The sequence below is a fragment of the Rhincodon typus genome, chromosome 6, assembly GCF_021869965.1.
Source record: "Rhincodon typus isolate 14 chromosome 6, sRhiTyp1.1, whole genome shotgun sequence".
Taxonomy (NCBI): Eukaryota; Metazoa; Chordata; class Chondrichthyes; order Orectolobiformes; family Rhincodontidae; genus Rhincodon; species Rhincodon typus.
In genome coordinates this window covers 59,507,683-59,523,988 of record NC_063337.1, presented here as the reverse complement: position 1 = coordinate 59,523,988, position 16,306 = coordinate 59,507,683, and the positions used below count along the sequence as shown (strand labels likewise).

The 16,306-nt window shown below is 41.8% G+C and overlaps 1 protein-coding gene across 5 annotated transcripts in view; it reads left to right on the top strand.

Annotated features, from left to right (window-relative positions):
- Positions 1 to 16,306, top strand: part of LOC109915161 (NADPH oxidase 4) — a 177,469-nt gene that overhangs the window by 37,421 nt on the left and 123,742 nt on the right. The window contains exons 1-3 of one of the 5 annotated variants that reach the window (XM_048598338.1): positions 1,376 to 1,490; positions 2,512 to 2,636; positions 8,534 to 8,644. In XM_048598338.1, the coding sequence (XP_048454295.1) occupies positions 2,556 to 2,636; positions 8,534 to 8,644 (192 nt within the window). In that variant the 5' untranslated portion in view covers positions 1,376 to 1,490; positions 2,512 to 2,555. Of the gene's footprint in view, positions 1 to 1,375; positions 1,491 to 2,484; positions 2,637 to 8,533; positions 8,645 to 16,306 lie in introns of those variants that run through there. The other 4 variants (XM_048598335.1, XM_048598334.1, XM_048598336.1 and 1 more) reach the window with 4 other exon arrangements.

Here is a 16,306-nt window from a genome sequence, read left to right as displayed (position 1 = left end):
TTGAAAGAACTGCAGATGCTGTAAATCCGAAACAAAAACAGAAGTTGCTGGAAAAGCTTGGTAGATCTGGCAGCATCTGTAGAGAAATCAGAGATAACGTTTCGGGTCTGGCGACCCTTCCTCAGAACTGATGGTAGCTAGGAAAATGTTGGTTTATATACAGAAGATAGAGTTGGGGGGAGGGGATAAGGAGTAAACGATAGGTGGGGATAGAGCCTAAAGAGAAAGAAGAACAGTTGGACAGACAAAGGAGTTGATAACAATCTGACTAGGAGAGTGAATAGCTGTTAATGGAGACTGTTAGTGGCTAACAATAGGTGGTGTGTAATGGCAGACTGTGATAACAAGGCCTGGCGTGAGGGGTTGGGGGCTAGGACTTGGGGAGAGGTCAAGCCTAAAGTTGAACTCGATATTGACTTGGAGGACTGCAAAGTCCCCAACAGAAAATGAGGTGATGTTCTTCCAGCTGGAAGGGTTCAGAGGGATATGGGCCAAATGTTGGCAAATGGGACTAGGTTATTATAGGATATCTGGTCATCATGATGCTGCCAGACCTGCTGAGCTTTTCCAGCAACTTCTGTTTTTGTTTCTGAATAACACTTTTTTTACTTGTGCATCAGAACTAGCTCTGTTCCTTGTCAAGCTGTCCCAAGATACAACACTGGCAACTACCTAATAAGATTGAAAATTGCCTTGCTGTGTCCTCTGCACAAATAAGAAAAATCAAATGTGACCAGTCACCACTCAATTAGTCCACTTGAAATCTTCAACAAAGTGATGATCAGTTTTCTGTTGCCACCTTTCAGTTTCTGATCTCATTATTGCCTTGGTCCAAACAAGATGTGGAAAGTGTGAAATTGTCCATTTTCGACAGGAAGAATAAAGAAGATGCTATCCAAAAAGTGAGTGATTATAAAATTTCAAGATAGAGGAATCTGGGTGTCCCTGTGTAATAATTGCACAAGAGAAATTAAGAAAGCTAACAGGATGTCATTGTCTATCGTGAGGAATTGAATGCAAACATTTGGAGATTATTTTTCAAATATACAGGTCACTGGTGAGTCTACATCTGAAGTACTGCATGCAGTAGTGGTGGTCTTATTTAAGGAAGTATGTAAATGTATTGGTGGCATTTCAGGGAACGTTTACTACTTTACCTGGAATGGAGGAGTGACTTGTGAGGAAGGTTGGGCAGGCTTGTATTCACTGGAGTTTATAAGAGCGAGGAGTGATTAGATCCTGAGGGGTCTAAACAAGGTAGATGTGAAGGGGATGTTTCCTATTATGGGAGAATCTAGGTTGAGGGGCCACTGATTAAAAATCAGGCCTTGCCATTTAAAACACAGATGAGGTGAATTTTTTTTACTGAGTAGGTTGCAAGTCTTTGGAATTCTATCCTTGAAAAGGTGGTGGAATGCAGATTTATTGAATATTTTTAATGTAGAGGTGGACAGATTCTTATGAAGAAAGGAGGCAAAAAGTTATCAGAGGTAGGAGGGATATGGATTTGAGGTTACAATCAAATCAGCCATGATCTTGCTGAATGGCCTACACCTGCACCTATTTATGATTCTTGTGTTCTTATGGTCTTTAGAATGACATTCAACAGTTTTGCTGAAATATTGCATTCAGTTTATTCACAAAATAGAGTGAAACACTATCCGTAATGGCCTGCAAGTCACAATTGGCTTAGCTAGATTTGACAGGAGTAGTTGAGGGACAGGGGATGCCTTAATGTCTGTCATCATTGTATTGAAGGTTGGGTAACTTTACAGTACTCTTGTGGGCATGGTTGACTCTTAGGCTTCTTATTACTTGTACTTACCATTGCACAATTTGTACGTTGCTATGTCACATGCTTATAACAAGAGTAAAAGTACAACTCCAAATCAGGAGAATCTAGTGAACCTGTACTTTATCAAAACTCCTTCAATTGATAAACCATGAATGTGTGTTGGGTTTTCTGTACAGTTCTGCACAGACTATAGTACATACCATATCATGGCTTATTTGCTGTTCCCATAGCCTATACTGTGTGAATGCCATGGAAGGGCTTTGAGTGGTATAGATGTTATGAGGTGCAATGGGAATGAGTGGGGGCATGATTGGGCTCTGAGTTGGAGGTAGAAGCATGTAGAGTGTGGCTAAAACCAATTGACCTTTCCTTTCAAATGGTTCCTCAATCCACACAGGACACCCCTGGGTGCTATGAACCACAAATCATCTAGAAACTGACCTGACTGTATGATAATTGTGGAGGAGTAGGAGATGCCTAATCTTGCAAGTGAACCTGCACACTAATAATTTGCCAGTGAAAATTGGAGACTGTGAGAATTTGGGGGGTGGAAATCCTGAAATTTGTTCCTCCTGGCATTTTTGAATGCCTCTGGATTTTTTTTGTCTCTGCAAATATCTGGGTCTATGTGTATTGCATTTTGAATATCTTCTGGTGACATAGCTGAATAATCTTATCCTTTACACTAGTGCATCTTCAATTTTTCTGGATTTCAGTGGTTCAAGGCAGATCACCACCAACATCTCGAGAGCAATTAGGGATGGGTCATAAATGCAGGTTGAGCCAGCGGCAGCAACATCCTACGAGTGAATTAAAAATGAGAGATACTATGCAATCATTGGTAAGACAAGAGCTAGAAACAAATCACTTAACTGTTTTAGTTCTCATTGAGTGAACCCACAGAACAATAGTTGCAAGCGAGTTTTCTTAGCTGTGTAGTTATGGCTTCACTTTGTATAATACAAGTGTATGAACTTACTACTGTTGGTCAGATTGGTGTGCTGTCTTGCTTGAGATACAGGAATAACTCATTCAGTCAAAGTTTTTTCTCTCGGCTTCCTGTACAGAGATCTGACTGCCTTTGCAACCTCTGCACCTGACTATCTTTACAATATTATGCACGTAAAACTGATTAGCTGCCTTTGTTTTTTCATCTTGCGTTTTATCTCCTGATGGCCATGACCTCACCCTCCAATAGGCCTAAGGAGTTAATTGATTATAGAGGCAAGCTAATCAATTATATCATTTGGTTCTTGAGTCGATTTGTAGCTCGGGTTGTGGATGCTGTGGTTGGTTGGCTCACCAAGCTGGTTCGTTACTTCGCAGATGTTTCATTACCCGGCTGGGTAACGTCATCAGTGCTGCCTCCAGTGAAGTGCTGCTGTGTTTTCCCGCCTGGTATTTAAACTCTGGGGTCTGTTGGAATTGGTTATGTCATTTCCGTTTTTTCTTCGCAGCAGTGTATATATAGGGTCTAATTCTGCAAGTTTATTGATGACTTTCTTGGTGGAGAACCAAGCCTCTAGAAATTCCTGTGCTTGTCTCTGTTTGGCCTGTCCGAGGATCCTGATGTTGTCACAATTGAACTGGTGCTTCTTCTTTTCCGTGTATTGAACTGGTAGTTCTCCTTATCCGTGTGACTCAAACAGACCGCACAAGTTAACAAAGCCAACTGCCTAAAAATGAAACCTGAAGGGATCTCCTGCCACCCCCCCAAGATTCTATGGCCTCCCAAAAGTACACACCAGAAGTACCTCTCAGACCTTGTCAGCAAGTCACTCCATTCAGCCCAGGAGTTCCTCAATTCCCTCAAAGACATAAGAATACACGAGGACGAGACCGTGGTGTCCTTTGACGTTGCTGCTCTATTCACATCGATTGATGTACCACTGGCAAGAGAAACATTAACAACACTTCTAAAAGAACGAGACCCGAGTGACACCATCTCCACAGACAACATGCTGAAGTTACTGAACCTATGCCTCACGACCCACTTTACCTTTAATGGCCAAATCTATGAACAAATCAATGGGACATCTAAGGGGTCACCTATCTCCGGACTAATAGCAGAAGCAGTGATGCAGAGACTTGAAAGCATAGCCCTTCTGCAGATCCAACCTAAACTATGGATCTGATACGTGGACGACAATTTCGTCGTCATCTGGACCAAACTGGAGGAGACACACCAACTTATAAACAACTCTCTCACTGGCATCAAATTCACCAGGGAAGAAGAAAAGAACAAACTGCTCCCATTCCTGGACGTCATGGTAGAATGGAGGGACAACGGGGAATTTCTGACAAAGGTACACAGAAAGGCCGCACACATGGGTCAAGTCCTGAATTTCAACAGCAACCATGCCAACACTCACAAACAAAGTTGAGCAGAAAACACTATTTAAATGAGCGACAACACACTGCAGCAATCCAGAACTCTGCCAAAATGAAGAAGAATACCTGTACCAAGTATTTAAGGACAACGAATACCCGAACAGCTGGGTCTAACGGTGCCTGTCACACAAACAACAACAGGAAGATACAGTACGTCCTGTCACACTTGTCACGTTACTATACATCAAGAACATATCTGAACTGACCACAAAACTCCTATGACCATTGGGCATCAGAATGGCATGCAAACCTACGTCAACCCTAGGCCAACTGCTAACTCGAACCAACGACCCCTTACCCACTATGGACAGAACCAACATGATATACAAGATCCCATGCAAAGACTGCGACAAACATTACATTGGACAGACAGGAAGAAAATTGGCCACAAGAGTACATGAACACCAACTAGCAACAAAAAAACATGACTAATATTCACTCGTCTCCATTCACATGGATAAGAACCGCCAGTTTGATTGGGACAACATCAGGATTCTAGGACAGGCCAAACAGAGACAAGCACGGGAATTTCTAGAGGCCTGGTTCTCCACCAGGCCATCAACAAACACGTAGAATTAGACCCTATATGTACACCGCAGTGAAGAAAAACCACAAATGAGGTAACCAATTCCAACAGACCCCAGAGTTTAAATACCAGGTGGAAAAACACAACAGCCTCATGGCAGGCTGATACAGAAGGTAAAGTCGCACGGGGTCAGAGGTGAGCTTGCAAGATGGATACAAAAACTGGCTCGGTCATAGAACACAGAGGGTAGCAGTGGAAGAGTGTGTTTCTGAATGGAGGGCTGTGACTAGTGGCGTTCCTCAGGGGTCAGTGTTGGGACCTTGGCTGTTTGTAATATATAAATGATTTGGAGGAGAATGTAATTGGTCTGATTAGTGAGTTTGCCGATGACACAAAGGTTGGTGGAATTGCGGAGAGCGATGAGGACCGTCAAAGGATACAGCAGGATATAGATCAGTTGGTGACTTGGGCAGAGAGATGTCAGATGGAGTTTAATCCGGAAAAATGTGAGGTAATGCATTTTGGAAGGTCTAATCCAGATGGAAAATATACAGTAAATGGCAGAACCCTTAAGAGAACTGATAGGCAGAGGGATCTGGGTGTACAGGTACACAGGCCACTGAAAGTGACAACGTAGGTGGAGAAGGTAGTCAACAAGGCATATGGTATGCTTGCCTTCATCGGCTGGGGCATTGAGTTTAAAAATTGGCAGGTAATATTGCAGCTTTGTAGAACCTTAGTTAGGCCGCATTTGGAATATTGTGTTCAATTCTGGTCGCCACCCTACCAGAAGGATGTGGTGGCTCTAGAGAGGGTACAGAAATGATCTACCAGGATGTTGCCTGGTATGGAGGGCATTAGCTATGATGAGAGGTTGGAGAAACTTGGGTTGTTCTCACTGGAACTATGGAGGTTGAGGGGGGACCTGATAGAGGTCAACAAGATTATGAAGGGCATGGGCAGACTGGACAGTCAGAAGCTTTTTCCCTGGGTGGAAGAGTTAGTTACCAGGGGCCATGGGTTTTAGGTGCGAGGGACAAGGTTTAAAGGTGATGTACAAGGCAAGTTTTTTACACAGAGGGTGGTGGGTGCCTGGAACTCACTGCCTGGGGAGGTAGTGGAGGCAGATACTGTAGTGACTTTTAAAGGACGTCTTGACAAATGCATGGAAAGGATGAGAATAGAGGGATACGTTCCCCGGAAGTGTAGGGGGTTTTAGTTGTGACGGGCAGCATGTCAGTGCAGGCTTGCAGGGCTGAAGGGCCTGTTCCTGTGCTGTAATTTTCTTTGTTCTTTGTTTTTGTTCAGCACTTCATCGGAGGTTGCACTGATGATGTTACTCAGCAGGGTAATGAAACATCAGCAAACTAACGAACCAGTTTGGCGAGCGAACCAACCACAATTATATCATTTACTGTATTTGGAAAAAATTAACATTCTTTTGTTATGGTACTTTTTGAATACATTTTTTAGAAGAAGATAATCTTCTTCTACATTTGAAAGAATTTAATTGTGGGCAAACATGACGTGTAAATCCTGCAACATTCAAAGACCTGTTCTGTTCTGTCATTCCCTACTGCAACTGAGGTCCCCAGAACTTTGTATTGTATCACTAAATTTATTTCCTTTTCCAGTAGAAAAATCAGTAAAATTTTTGAATATTACAAATTAATTGTTTTCTCTTGAATACTTCCAAATTGAGCTCCCGTAAGTCCAGTTCATTGCCAAATATTACTGATTTTTTTTTCTATTTCCCCCTCTGGGTTGGGAGGGATTGTTGATGAAATGAACAGATCCACACTGAGGATCTGCAGTTCACCCAAGTCACAAACACTCCAATGGGAATCAAGCTGTCTTATATCTCAGTGCTCGTCTGGTGCTGTGGTGCTCTTCCTGCTACCCTTTGGGCCAGGTACACCTGTGTTCAAGTCCCATCTATTCCAGAGGTGTGTAATAACACCTCTGAACAGCTTGATTAGAAATTATCTATGTTATATCCCATGGTCACAATACTCAGTACAGTAGAGAAATAAATTGCTCCTGTAATGAGGAATGGGATTCAGTTTAGGAGTTCACACTGAATTTTGATAGATGTAAATGTGATTTTGTTTCTGTGGAATGTCAAAGGGACTGTGAGTGAGACCATGGTATCATGAGTGTTGACCTATTGTATTTGGTCCATTGTCACAAAAAATCACAAATATGTTGCTGATGCATTTGCTATATTTGAATCTGCAGCATGTAAGTGTTCCCTCCTTAATGGCATTGTGAGTTTAGCTACAGCACATGCACTGCACTGGTTTAAGAAGGTAGCTCACAATCATCTTCTCAACGGCAACTAAAAGCAAGCAATAAATGCTGGCCAGCTGGTGACACCCACATCCAACAAATGAATTTTTTAAAAAATTGCCTGACATGTCTAATATACTTGAACTCCTGTTTGAAATGGAACTATCAAATGAGCTATATTTCCTCATGTCCTAAATGAGAAATCACTTGGAAGCACTATTCAATCATCTAACCTAAATATATTTTCATTAGTTAAACAGTGAGATTTGTACAATTCCATCCACTATAAAATTGGCTTTTATCAGGAACCTCGTAACTGCCCTTGACCTATTTATTCACTTTGCTTCCTATTTCAGTTCAAGTTTGCATCAAAGGATAATGGCTACCCTCCAGATTACTTCTTGATGTATATTGCACAAACTCATGGAGGGCCCTAAAGCTCTGGTCCTGATAAGTGTCCAGTCTACTTCTGATTACCCCTGGAATGATGAGGTCTCTGCACAGCAAGTGAAACTGGCTGTTTTTATACTGCTACCATGTAGTAGCAATATGAGTGGTGTTCACCACTAACAGATGATGCTGTCAAGCCAAAAAGATGTTCTACCTGTCGTACAAATGTGTCATGTGGTATATGTATTTCAGTACTGATGTGATGCCAGGTATGCAGGTTGTACATTCCAAAGAGTGATCGATCACATCAAACACCATGGTCCTTTGGCTGTTGCCAACATCAAGATACCAGATCCAAGCAGCCTGTGCTTGTGAAACTCGCAACACAGTGGCTAACTAGATATAATTCTTGAGCTGGACAGCATTTGCTGTATGATCCTGAATGTGTGAGGAATTATGCTGATAACCAATTTAGGATTGTCACTCTGGATCATATTGCAGTTCACTTGTGTGGACTGGAAACTACCTACATTAATGCACAGAGCCCTGTTCTTTCAGGAAAGGCAGAGCATGTACTGCAATGTGCCTGCTTCAACTCAAAATAAATGACAGCAATTCACTGGTTCATTGGTTAGGGCATTGATCTGAAAAATCAGACACAGCTTTTCTGATTTTAAAATTTAAAAAAGCTTTTTTTTTTAAAACTGTTCAGCATTAATGAATGCATTTTCCACAGCAATACCTCTACCAATCAGTCTAGTTGCACTCATCCCCTCATACAGTATAAATATTGGTTTACCTTGAATTAGTATTCTTGCAAAAATCTGTTTTGAAAGTAAGACAAAGTGTGCCAACAAAATACCCAGCATTACTGAAATTCTGTACTATCAAATGACAACTGACATGTATAGTGGAAAATGCCAATTTTTAGTGCCAGCCATAACTAAATTGATATTCACGGAGGATGTTCAATGCTTTTTACAATTAAATGGTATCATCCACTCAGCTTATTTAATTGGTACCAATCGGGGAAATGGCTGTTGAGTTAAAATAGATGTAAGGTGAACTTTAAAGGTATTTTTTTCTAATATATTTTGTCTGTTTTTATGGTAGTTTTTCTGATTATTATCTTATTTGTTCAGCTAGGATTATGCATTAGCAGAGCTTCTGCTTCAGTCCTGAATATGAACTGCAGTCTTGTCCTGCTGCCCATGTGTCGCACTTTACTGGCATTTCTGCGAGGATCACAGAAGGTGAGTGAATGGAATCTTTAGTCAATAAAACTTAACTGTAGAAAGCAACCTTATTTGCAAAGATTTCAAAAAGATCCAACTTCAAAACAAAACTTCCTGTATAATTGTTTAATCTGTTAACTTTCCTTGCTCTTAATGACCCAAACCCTGGGCTGTTTTTTGTTTGTTAAAGAAACTATTTCTTCACACTCATTAAATGTGGTCAGAGTGGAACCATGTGGGATGTCTGTTTGACGCAGATGAGTTTCGCTGAAGGGTCTGTTTCCCTGTATGACTCTATGAGCCATCCCCTCGGGTGACATTTGTGACAAGAGAACATTTAATTAGGGAGGAGAGCGGCAGTGACACCCAGTCTAACCATCTCCTTGCCTCCACTTCCATTTAACACCAGATATTAACCTTGGGAAGGTTAAGTTGGGATCCTGGAAGGTGTTAACCAATGAAATTGCGGGATTCGCCACGTGTGGAACATGATCCAAAAATCCTGGTATATTTTCTTGCAGGTCACTGATGGAGGATGATCCCTTGTTCACACTCTCCGCCTGATCATAAAATCCAGCATCGGGAATTAGAGCCATGTTCCTGTCCTTTTTTTTGCTGGCATCCTTTCAACCTGTGATCTCCTTCCCGCCACCACTCAGTTGTGCCTGGGTACTTCCTTGATCCTGGGTCCCAGTAGGTGTCATACCGACAACAGCCATGGAGAAAAGACCAAAATAATTTCCCAGAAATGTGAGGGAATGTAGGTCTTTCAGGGAGAAATTGAAGAAATCAGTATTAGTAAAAAATGATGCTAGAGAAATTAATGGGGTTAAAGGCAGAAAAATCACCAGAGTCTAATAATCCGTATCCCAGACTACAAAAGGAAATGGCCCTGGAAATATTTGTGGTCATCTTCCAAACTTCTACAGTATCTGGATAGTTTCTATCGAAAGAAATGTCTCCAACCTCTGACAAGTAATTTAAGTGTTTAACAAGCCCTTATCCCATAAGGCCATAAGGCCATAAGAAGTAGGATAGGAGTAGGCTGTTTGGAGCCTCAAGCCCGGCTTATCTGACATTCTTCACATCTGTTTTCCTGGCCTTTCCCCACAATGATTCCCCTACTTAACATATTTATCTAGTCCTTAAATAACAAGGAGTTCCAAAGACTCCTTGAAATTCCTCCTCATCTCAGTCTTAAATTGGATCCCCTTTATTCTGAGACAATGTCCTCTTGTCCTACACTCTCCCATAAGGGAAACATCCTCTCAGCATTTACTCTGTCAAGCTTCTTAAGAATTGTATATGTTTCAATAAAATCACTTCACATTCTTCGAAGCTTCAGTGAGTAGAGTCATAACCTGTGTAGCCTTTGCTCATAAGACTGTACCAGGGCTCATCGTAGTGAACTTTCTCTAAACTATCTCTGATCAAATGATATCTTTCCTTTCAATAAGGGGACAACTCCAGATGTGGTCTCATCAACAGTTGCAGCAAGATTTTCCTACTTCTTTACACCAAGTCCCTTGAAATAGCATTCCATTAGACTTCCTGATTAACTGCTGCTCCTGTGTGCTAGCTTTGTTTCATTCATAAATAACCCAAATTTTTTTGTGTTGCATCTGTCTCTGGTTTTTCTCCATTTAAATCATATTTTGTTCTAATGAGCATCTTCACACTTTCCCACACTGTACTCCATTTGCCAACTTACTTAACCTGTTAATATCTCTCCGTAAACTGTTTGTACCCCTCTCATCCTGCCTTTTCACCTATTTTTGCGTCTTCTGCAAATTTACCTGCAGTACATTCACTTTCTTACTCCAAGTCATTAATGTATGTTGTAAACAGTTGAATTCCCAACACTGATCCCTGTGGAATCTGGCTGGTCATGAGCCGACAACCTGAAAAAGAACTCCTTATTCCCACAGGTTTTCTGCTCATCAGCCAATTCTCTTTCCATGCCAATATACTATCTCCAACACCAAGGGCTCTTATAACTTAATCTTTTTTGTGAGGTACCTTGCAGAGTGCCTTCTCGAAGTCCGAATACAATACTAGTTCTCCTCTATCCACTTTGGTTCAGATCCCTTTGAAGAAACTAATTTGGTCAGACACAATTTCCCTTTCATGAAGTCATGCTTACTCTGCTCGATTAGATTATGATTTCCAAATGTGCTATTAACTTCCTTAAATGATTGACAGTGGCTTAGTGGCTCATACTGCTGCCTCACAGCACCAGGGACCTGGGTTCAATTCCAGCCTTGGGTGACTGTCTGTTTGGAGTTTGCACGTTTTCCCTGCGTCTGCGTGGCTTTTCTCCCATAGTTCAAAGATTTGCAGGCTAGATGGATTGGCCATGTCCTTCAATGTCTGCAGTTGCTTGCTTACTGTCATTCTGGCTAATCTGTTTGCCCAGTTCACTTTAGCTAACTATATCCTCATTTCATTGTAATTCCCTTTATTTCAGTTAAAAACAGTTGTTTCTGACTCCAGTTTCTCGCTGTCAAGCTGAATATTAAATTCATTATGTTATGATGGAGAAAATCATGGTGGACTGCAGGACCTGTTCCTGTGCTGTACTGTTCTATGTTCTATGATCACTACTTTCTTGGGGATCTTTTACCCTCATTTATTAGACCTGCCTCATTACCTACTATGAGATTGAAGACAGCGTGCCCCCTGGTTGGGTCCAGGACATATTGCTCTAGGAAACTACCCCTAGTGCATTCTATGAATTTGTTTTTCATAGCTACAGTTTCCAATTTGAGTAACCCAATCAACAGGAAGGTTTAACTTATCTGTAATCGTTGCTGTATTCTTTTTACATACTCTGGATGTGACCTCTTCTTCTTGACTATACACCATTTACTGGTCTCCCTTAATTGACAGCAGGCCACTGCCAAGTGAGACACGTACCATGCTGCTTGTCAGAATTATAAAAGAGAGTGATTTGCTCCTCACCAGACTTTTCATCCAATTCTGCCACAAATCTCACCATAGCCTATGTCACTGTGTAAGAAACCACCGATTTTTATTTGATCTCACCTGATAACTGTTTGCTTTATTCTGGCGAGTCCAAGGCAAAAATGATCTGCAATTGGGTGCTAAATAGCTTTAGATTTGAGAATGGAAATTGCAGGTTTCTTTGTTTTCTTTCTTTCTGGCAACAAAATCACTGTTAATTTTTTTTGATTGGTACACACTTCACTGGGAGACAAATTAGCTTTGTGTTACAACAATCAAAACATATACAACAATCAAAACAGAACAGGTATTTGGTTCTGTTACGTTTGTTGGCGCCTGTAGACTGCAAGTTTGAAACAAACCAGTGGTCACTACATGATCTCATTCTAGCTTGACTTTGAAACATTCAAGGACTTGGAAATGAGGGGAAAAGTCAGAGAACAGCCGTTATCTATTTTATGCATTTTTGACTGTGATTGGTAATTTTATCCTTAGCCCAGGATATCTTTTGACCATGTTAGTCTCTTCATGGTTGACTAAGGTGAGGAGTAAGAAATTCAGACAATGATGGTACTCTCTTTCTTAGGTGATCAAATAGAGCTGCTGTCTTTGACATTGTACATATATGTGTGAAGAGGCTGCTTAATTCATATTACGGATTAGCCATGGCTCAAAGTGATCCAGCTGGCTTACTTGATTTTCAAAATGTTTGAATCTCCTTTCGTTGCATGTCACTCGTGATATATATTTAGGATGGCAGTATAGCAACTTCTGAGGCCAGCAAGAGGAAGATAGAGATTCTTGGAACTATTCCTAATTTAGACATTAAAACGCTTAATTATTATTATAAGTGCAGATTGATATGTATTTATAATTTTCTGTAATCAAGGAGGAATAGTTGGTTCAAAAAAAATTCAATCTATGATGTTGTCTTAGCATGTTTACATTTTCTATTGTAATTAAACTTGAAGCCACAGTCAGATGGAATTCTTGTTCCTGCTCTTGAGTATTTTTCCACGACTCTCTTGGAGGTGACTAGTAGGCTTATGGCCTAAGCAGTGTTTCTCTTTGCCAGATATTGTGGATACATAATGACATGCTAGCTGGTAAAAGACTAGCTTGTAGAAGCAAGAACTGCAGATGCTGGAGTCAGAGATAACACAGTGCGGAGCTGGAGGAACACAGCAGGCCAGGCAGCCTCAGAGGAGCAGGAAAGTTGACATTTTGGGTTGGGACCCTTGAGCCCCATATCACTCTTATCTTTTATAATTCTGACAAGCAACATGGTACATTTCTCACTTGGTAGTGGCATGCTGTCAATTAAGGGAGACCAGTAAATGGTGTACAGTCAAGAAGAAGAGATCATATCCAGAGTATGTAAAAAGAATAGACCAACAATTATGGACAAGTTAAACTTCTTGTTGATTGGGTTACTCAAATTGGAAACCATAGCTACGAAAAAGAAATTCATAGAATGCACTAGGGGTAGTTTCCTTGAGGGTCCCGACCCAAAATGTCAACTTTCCTGCTCCTCTGATGCTGCCTGGCCTGCTGTGTTCCTCCAGCTCCACATTTTTCTTTATTCGTAAATGGGATGAGGACGGCGCTGATCAGGCAGCATTTATTGCCCATCCCTAATTGCCCAGAGGGCAGTTCAGAGTCAACCACATTGCTGTGGGTCTGGAGTCACATGTAGGCCAGACCAGGTAAGGATAGCAGTTTCCTTCCCTAAAGGACATTAGACATTTTGTTATCTCTAGCTTGTAGAAGCAGTGTTTTGTGTTGAACCTTGGGAAATTATCCTCAATAGATAAAAAGTTTGTATCATGACCTAAAAATGCATTTATTTCCAATTTAGAAACTAATGAATCTCCCTAATCAAATTTGTGACATGACATGAACATGCCTTTCATCAGTCCTTTGACTCCTTCTTATACTCTGCGCTTCAAGTAGCTTTAATAACCTTTGCCTTGGTTGAGTGTTTGTTTATTTGCATTTTGCTAAAATAAAAACTGAAAATGCACTATAAATGCATTTAGAGATAGTAAGAACTGCCGATGCTTGGCCCATTTCTGAAGAAGGGTCCTGACCTGAAACGTCAACTTTCCTGCTCCTCTAATGCTGCCTGGCCTGCTGTGTTCATCCAGCTCCACACTATTATCTATTACAAAGGCATTTGCTTGTTTTTAAATAAAATCGTTCATGGCCATTTCTTCAAGGTAAGCTTTCAGAATTGTTTTAAATTCACTACTTTAGGGTGGTATGGTGGCTCAGTGGTTAGCACTGCTGCCTCATAGTGCCAGAGACCCAGGTTTGATTCCACCCTCGGGTGACTGTCTGTGTGGAGTTTGCACCTTCTCCCTCTGTCTGCGTGGGTTTCCTCCCATAGTCCAAAGATGTGCAGGATAGGTAAATTGACTGTGCTAGATTGCCCATAGTGTCCAGGGATGTTTAGATTAGTTGAGTTAGACATGGGAAATGCAGAGGGGCGGTGTGGACTTGTTGGGCCAAATGGCCTGTTTCCACACTGTAGGGCCTCTATGAACTCTTGGATGTGAACATTGCTGGCTGGCCAGCATTTATTGCTTATCTGTAGATGCCTTGAGGAGGCGGTGGTGAGCTACCATTTTGAACTGCTGCAGTCAACATACTGTAGGTTGATCCTCAATACCCTTCAGGAGGGAATTCCAGGGTTTTGATATTGTCCAGATCTTGTTTATATGGACTACTTCAGTATCTGAGGAGTCACAAATGGTGCTGAACATGGTGCAGTCATTGGTGAACATTTTCACTTCTGACGTTATGATGGAGGGAACGTCATTGAAGCAGCTGAAGATGGTTGTGCCTAGGACACTACTTTGTGGAACTCCCACAGAGATATCCTGGAGCTGAGGTAATCGACCATGACCGTCTTGCAATTTGCCAGGCATGACTGCACCTGGTGGAGATTTTGACCCCTGCTGCCTGTTGATTCCAGTTTTGCTAGGGGTCCTTGATGCCACACTCTATCAAATGACAACCCTTGACATCAAGGCTGCATTCTGTCCTCATCTGTGGAATTCAGTGCTATTTGCCATGTTTAAACCAAGACTGTGAGTTCAGGAGCTGAGTGGCCATGGTGGAACCCAAACTGGGTGTTAGTGAGCAGGTTATTGCTAAGCACATGTTGCTTGATAGCACTGTTGATGGCAACTTACATCACTTTATTGATAATTGAGAGTTGATTGATGGGGTGGTAATTGGTTGGATTGAATTTGTCTTGCTTTTTGTATACAGGAGATACCCAGGCAATTTCCACATTGTCGGGTAGATGCTAGTTTCACCACTGCACTGGAAGAGCTTGGCTAGGAGAGTAGTGTGTTCTCAAGAATAAGTCTTCAGTACTATTGCTAAAAAAAAGTCAGGGCCTATTGCCTTTGGAGTATCTAGTGCCTCTATCTGTTTCTCTGTATCATATGGAGTGAATTGAATTAGTTGAAGACTGGAGGAGGCCAAGATGGATCATCCATTTGGCACTTTTGGCTGAAGACTGCAATGAATGCTTCAGCCTTATCTTTTGCACTGATGTGTTGGGCTCTTTATCTAACGTTGAGGATGGGGATATTTGTGGAGCCGCCTCCTCCAGTACATTGTTTAAATGTCCACCACTGTTCAGAACTGGATCTGATGTGTTGATTCTGTGATCGCTTAGCTCTGTCTTTTATTTGCCGTTTATGCTAATTGACATGCAAGTAGTCCTGTTTGGTAGCTTTACCAGGTTGACATCTCATTTTTTAGCTCATGGCACGCCTTCCTGCACTTTCCATTGAACCAGAGTTGATCAGGGATGATTGGGTGGGGGATGTTCTAGGCCATGAGGTTGCAGATTGTGCTGGTGTATAACACTGCTGCGTTTGATGGCCAGCAGTGCCTGATGAATGCCCAATCTTGAGTTGCTAAATCTGTTTGCAGTTTGTCCCATTTAATATGGTGGTTAGTGCTGCACAACACGATGGAGGTTATTTGTGAGGGTGTGACTCTATCTCCACAAGGACTGTGTAGTTGTTACTCTTAACAACATGGTCATGGATAGATGCATCTGCAGATTGGTAAGGATGAGGTTAAGTATGATTTTCCTTCTTCCTATCTGCCAAGCATGACTCCAACCAGCAGAAATTTTGCCCCATGCTAACCATTGATTCTAGTTTTGCCTCACCACCTGTCGCAAACCCAGTCTAGTAGCTATGTCCTTTAGAAACTGACCAGCTCAATCAGTAGTGCTGCTGCTGAGCCACTCTTCGTGGTGGACATTGAAATCTCCCACCCAGAGTACATTTTGCCACCCTTGGTACTCCCTGCAAGTGTTGTTCAACATGGAGAAATACTGATTCATCAGCTGCAGGAGGACGGTATGTGGTAATCAGCAGGAGGTTTCCTTGCCTGTGTTTAACTTGGAGCAGTGAGACTTCATTAGGTCCAGAGTCCATGTTGAGGACTCCCAGGACAATTCCTTTCAGTGGGACAGAACACATCCAGGGGTGGTGATCATGGTGGTGTCTGGGATGTTGTCTGTAAGGTATGACTATGTCAGGCTGTTGCTTGTGTAGTTTGTGAGACAGCTCTCTCAATTTTGACACTTGGCCCCAGATGTTAGTAGAATCATAGAATCCCGACTGTGTGTGGAAAGAGGCCCCTCGAGTCTGCACTGACTCTGCAAAGGTCATCGATTTTATTTGA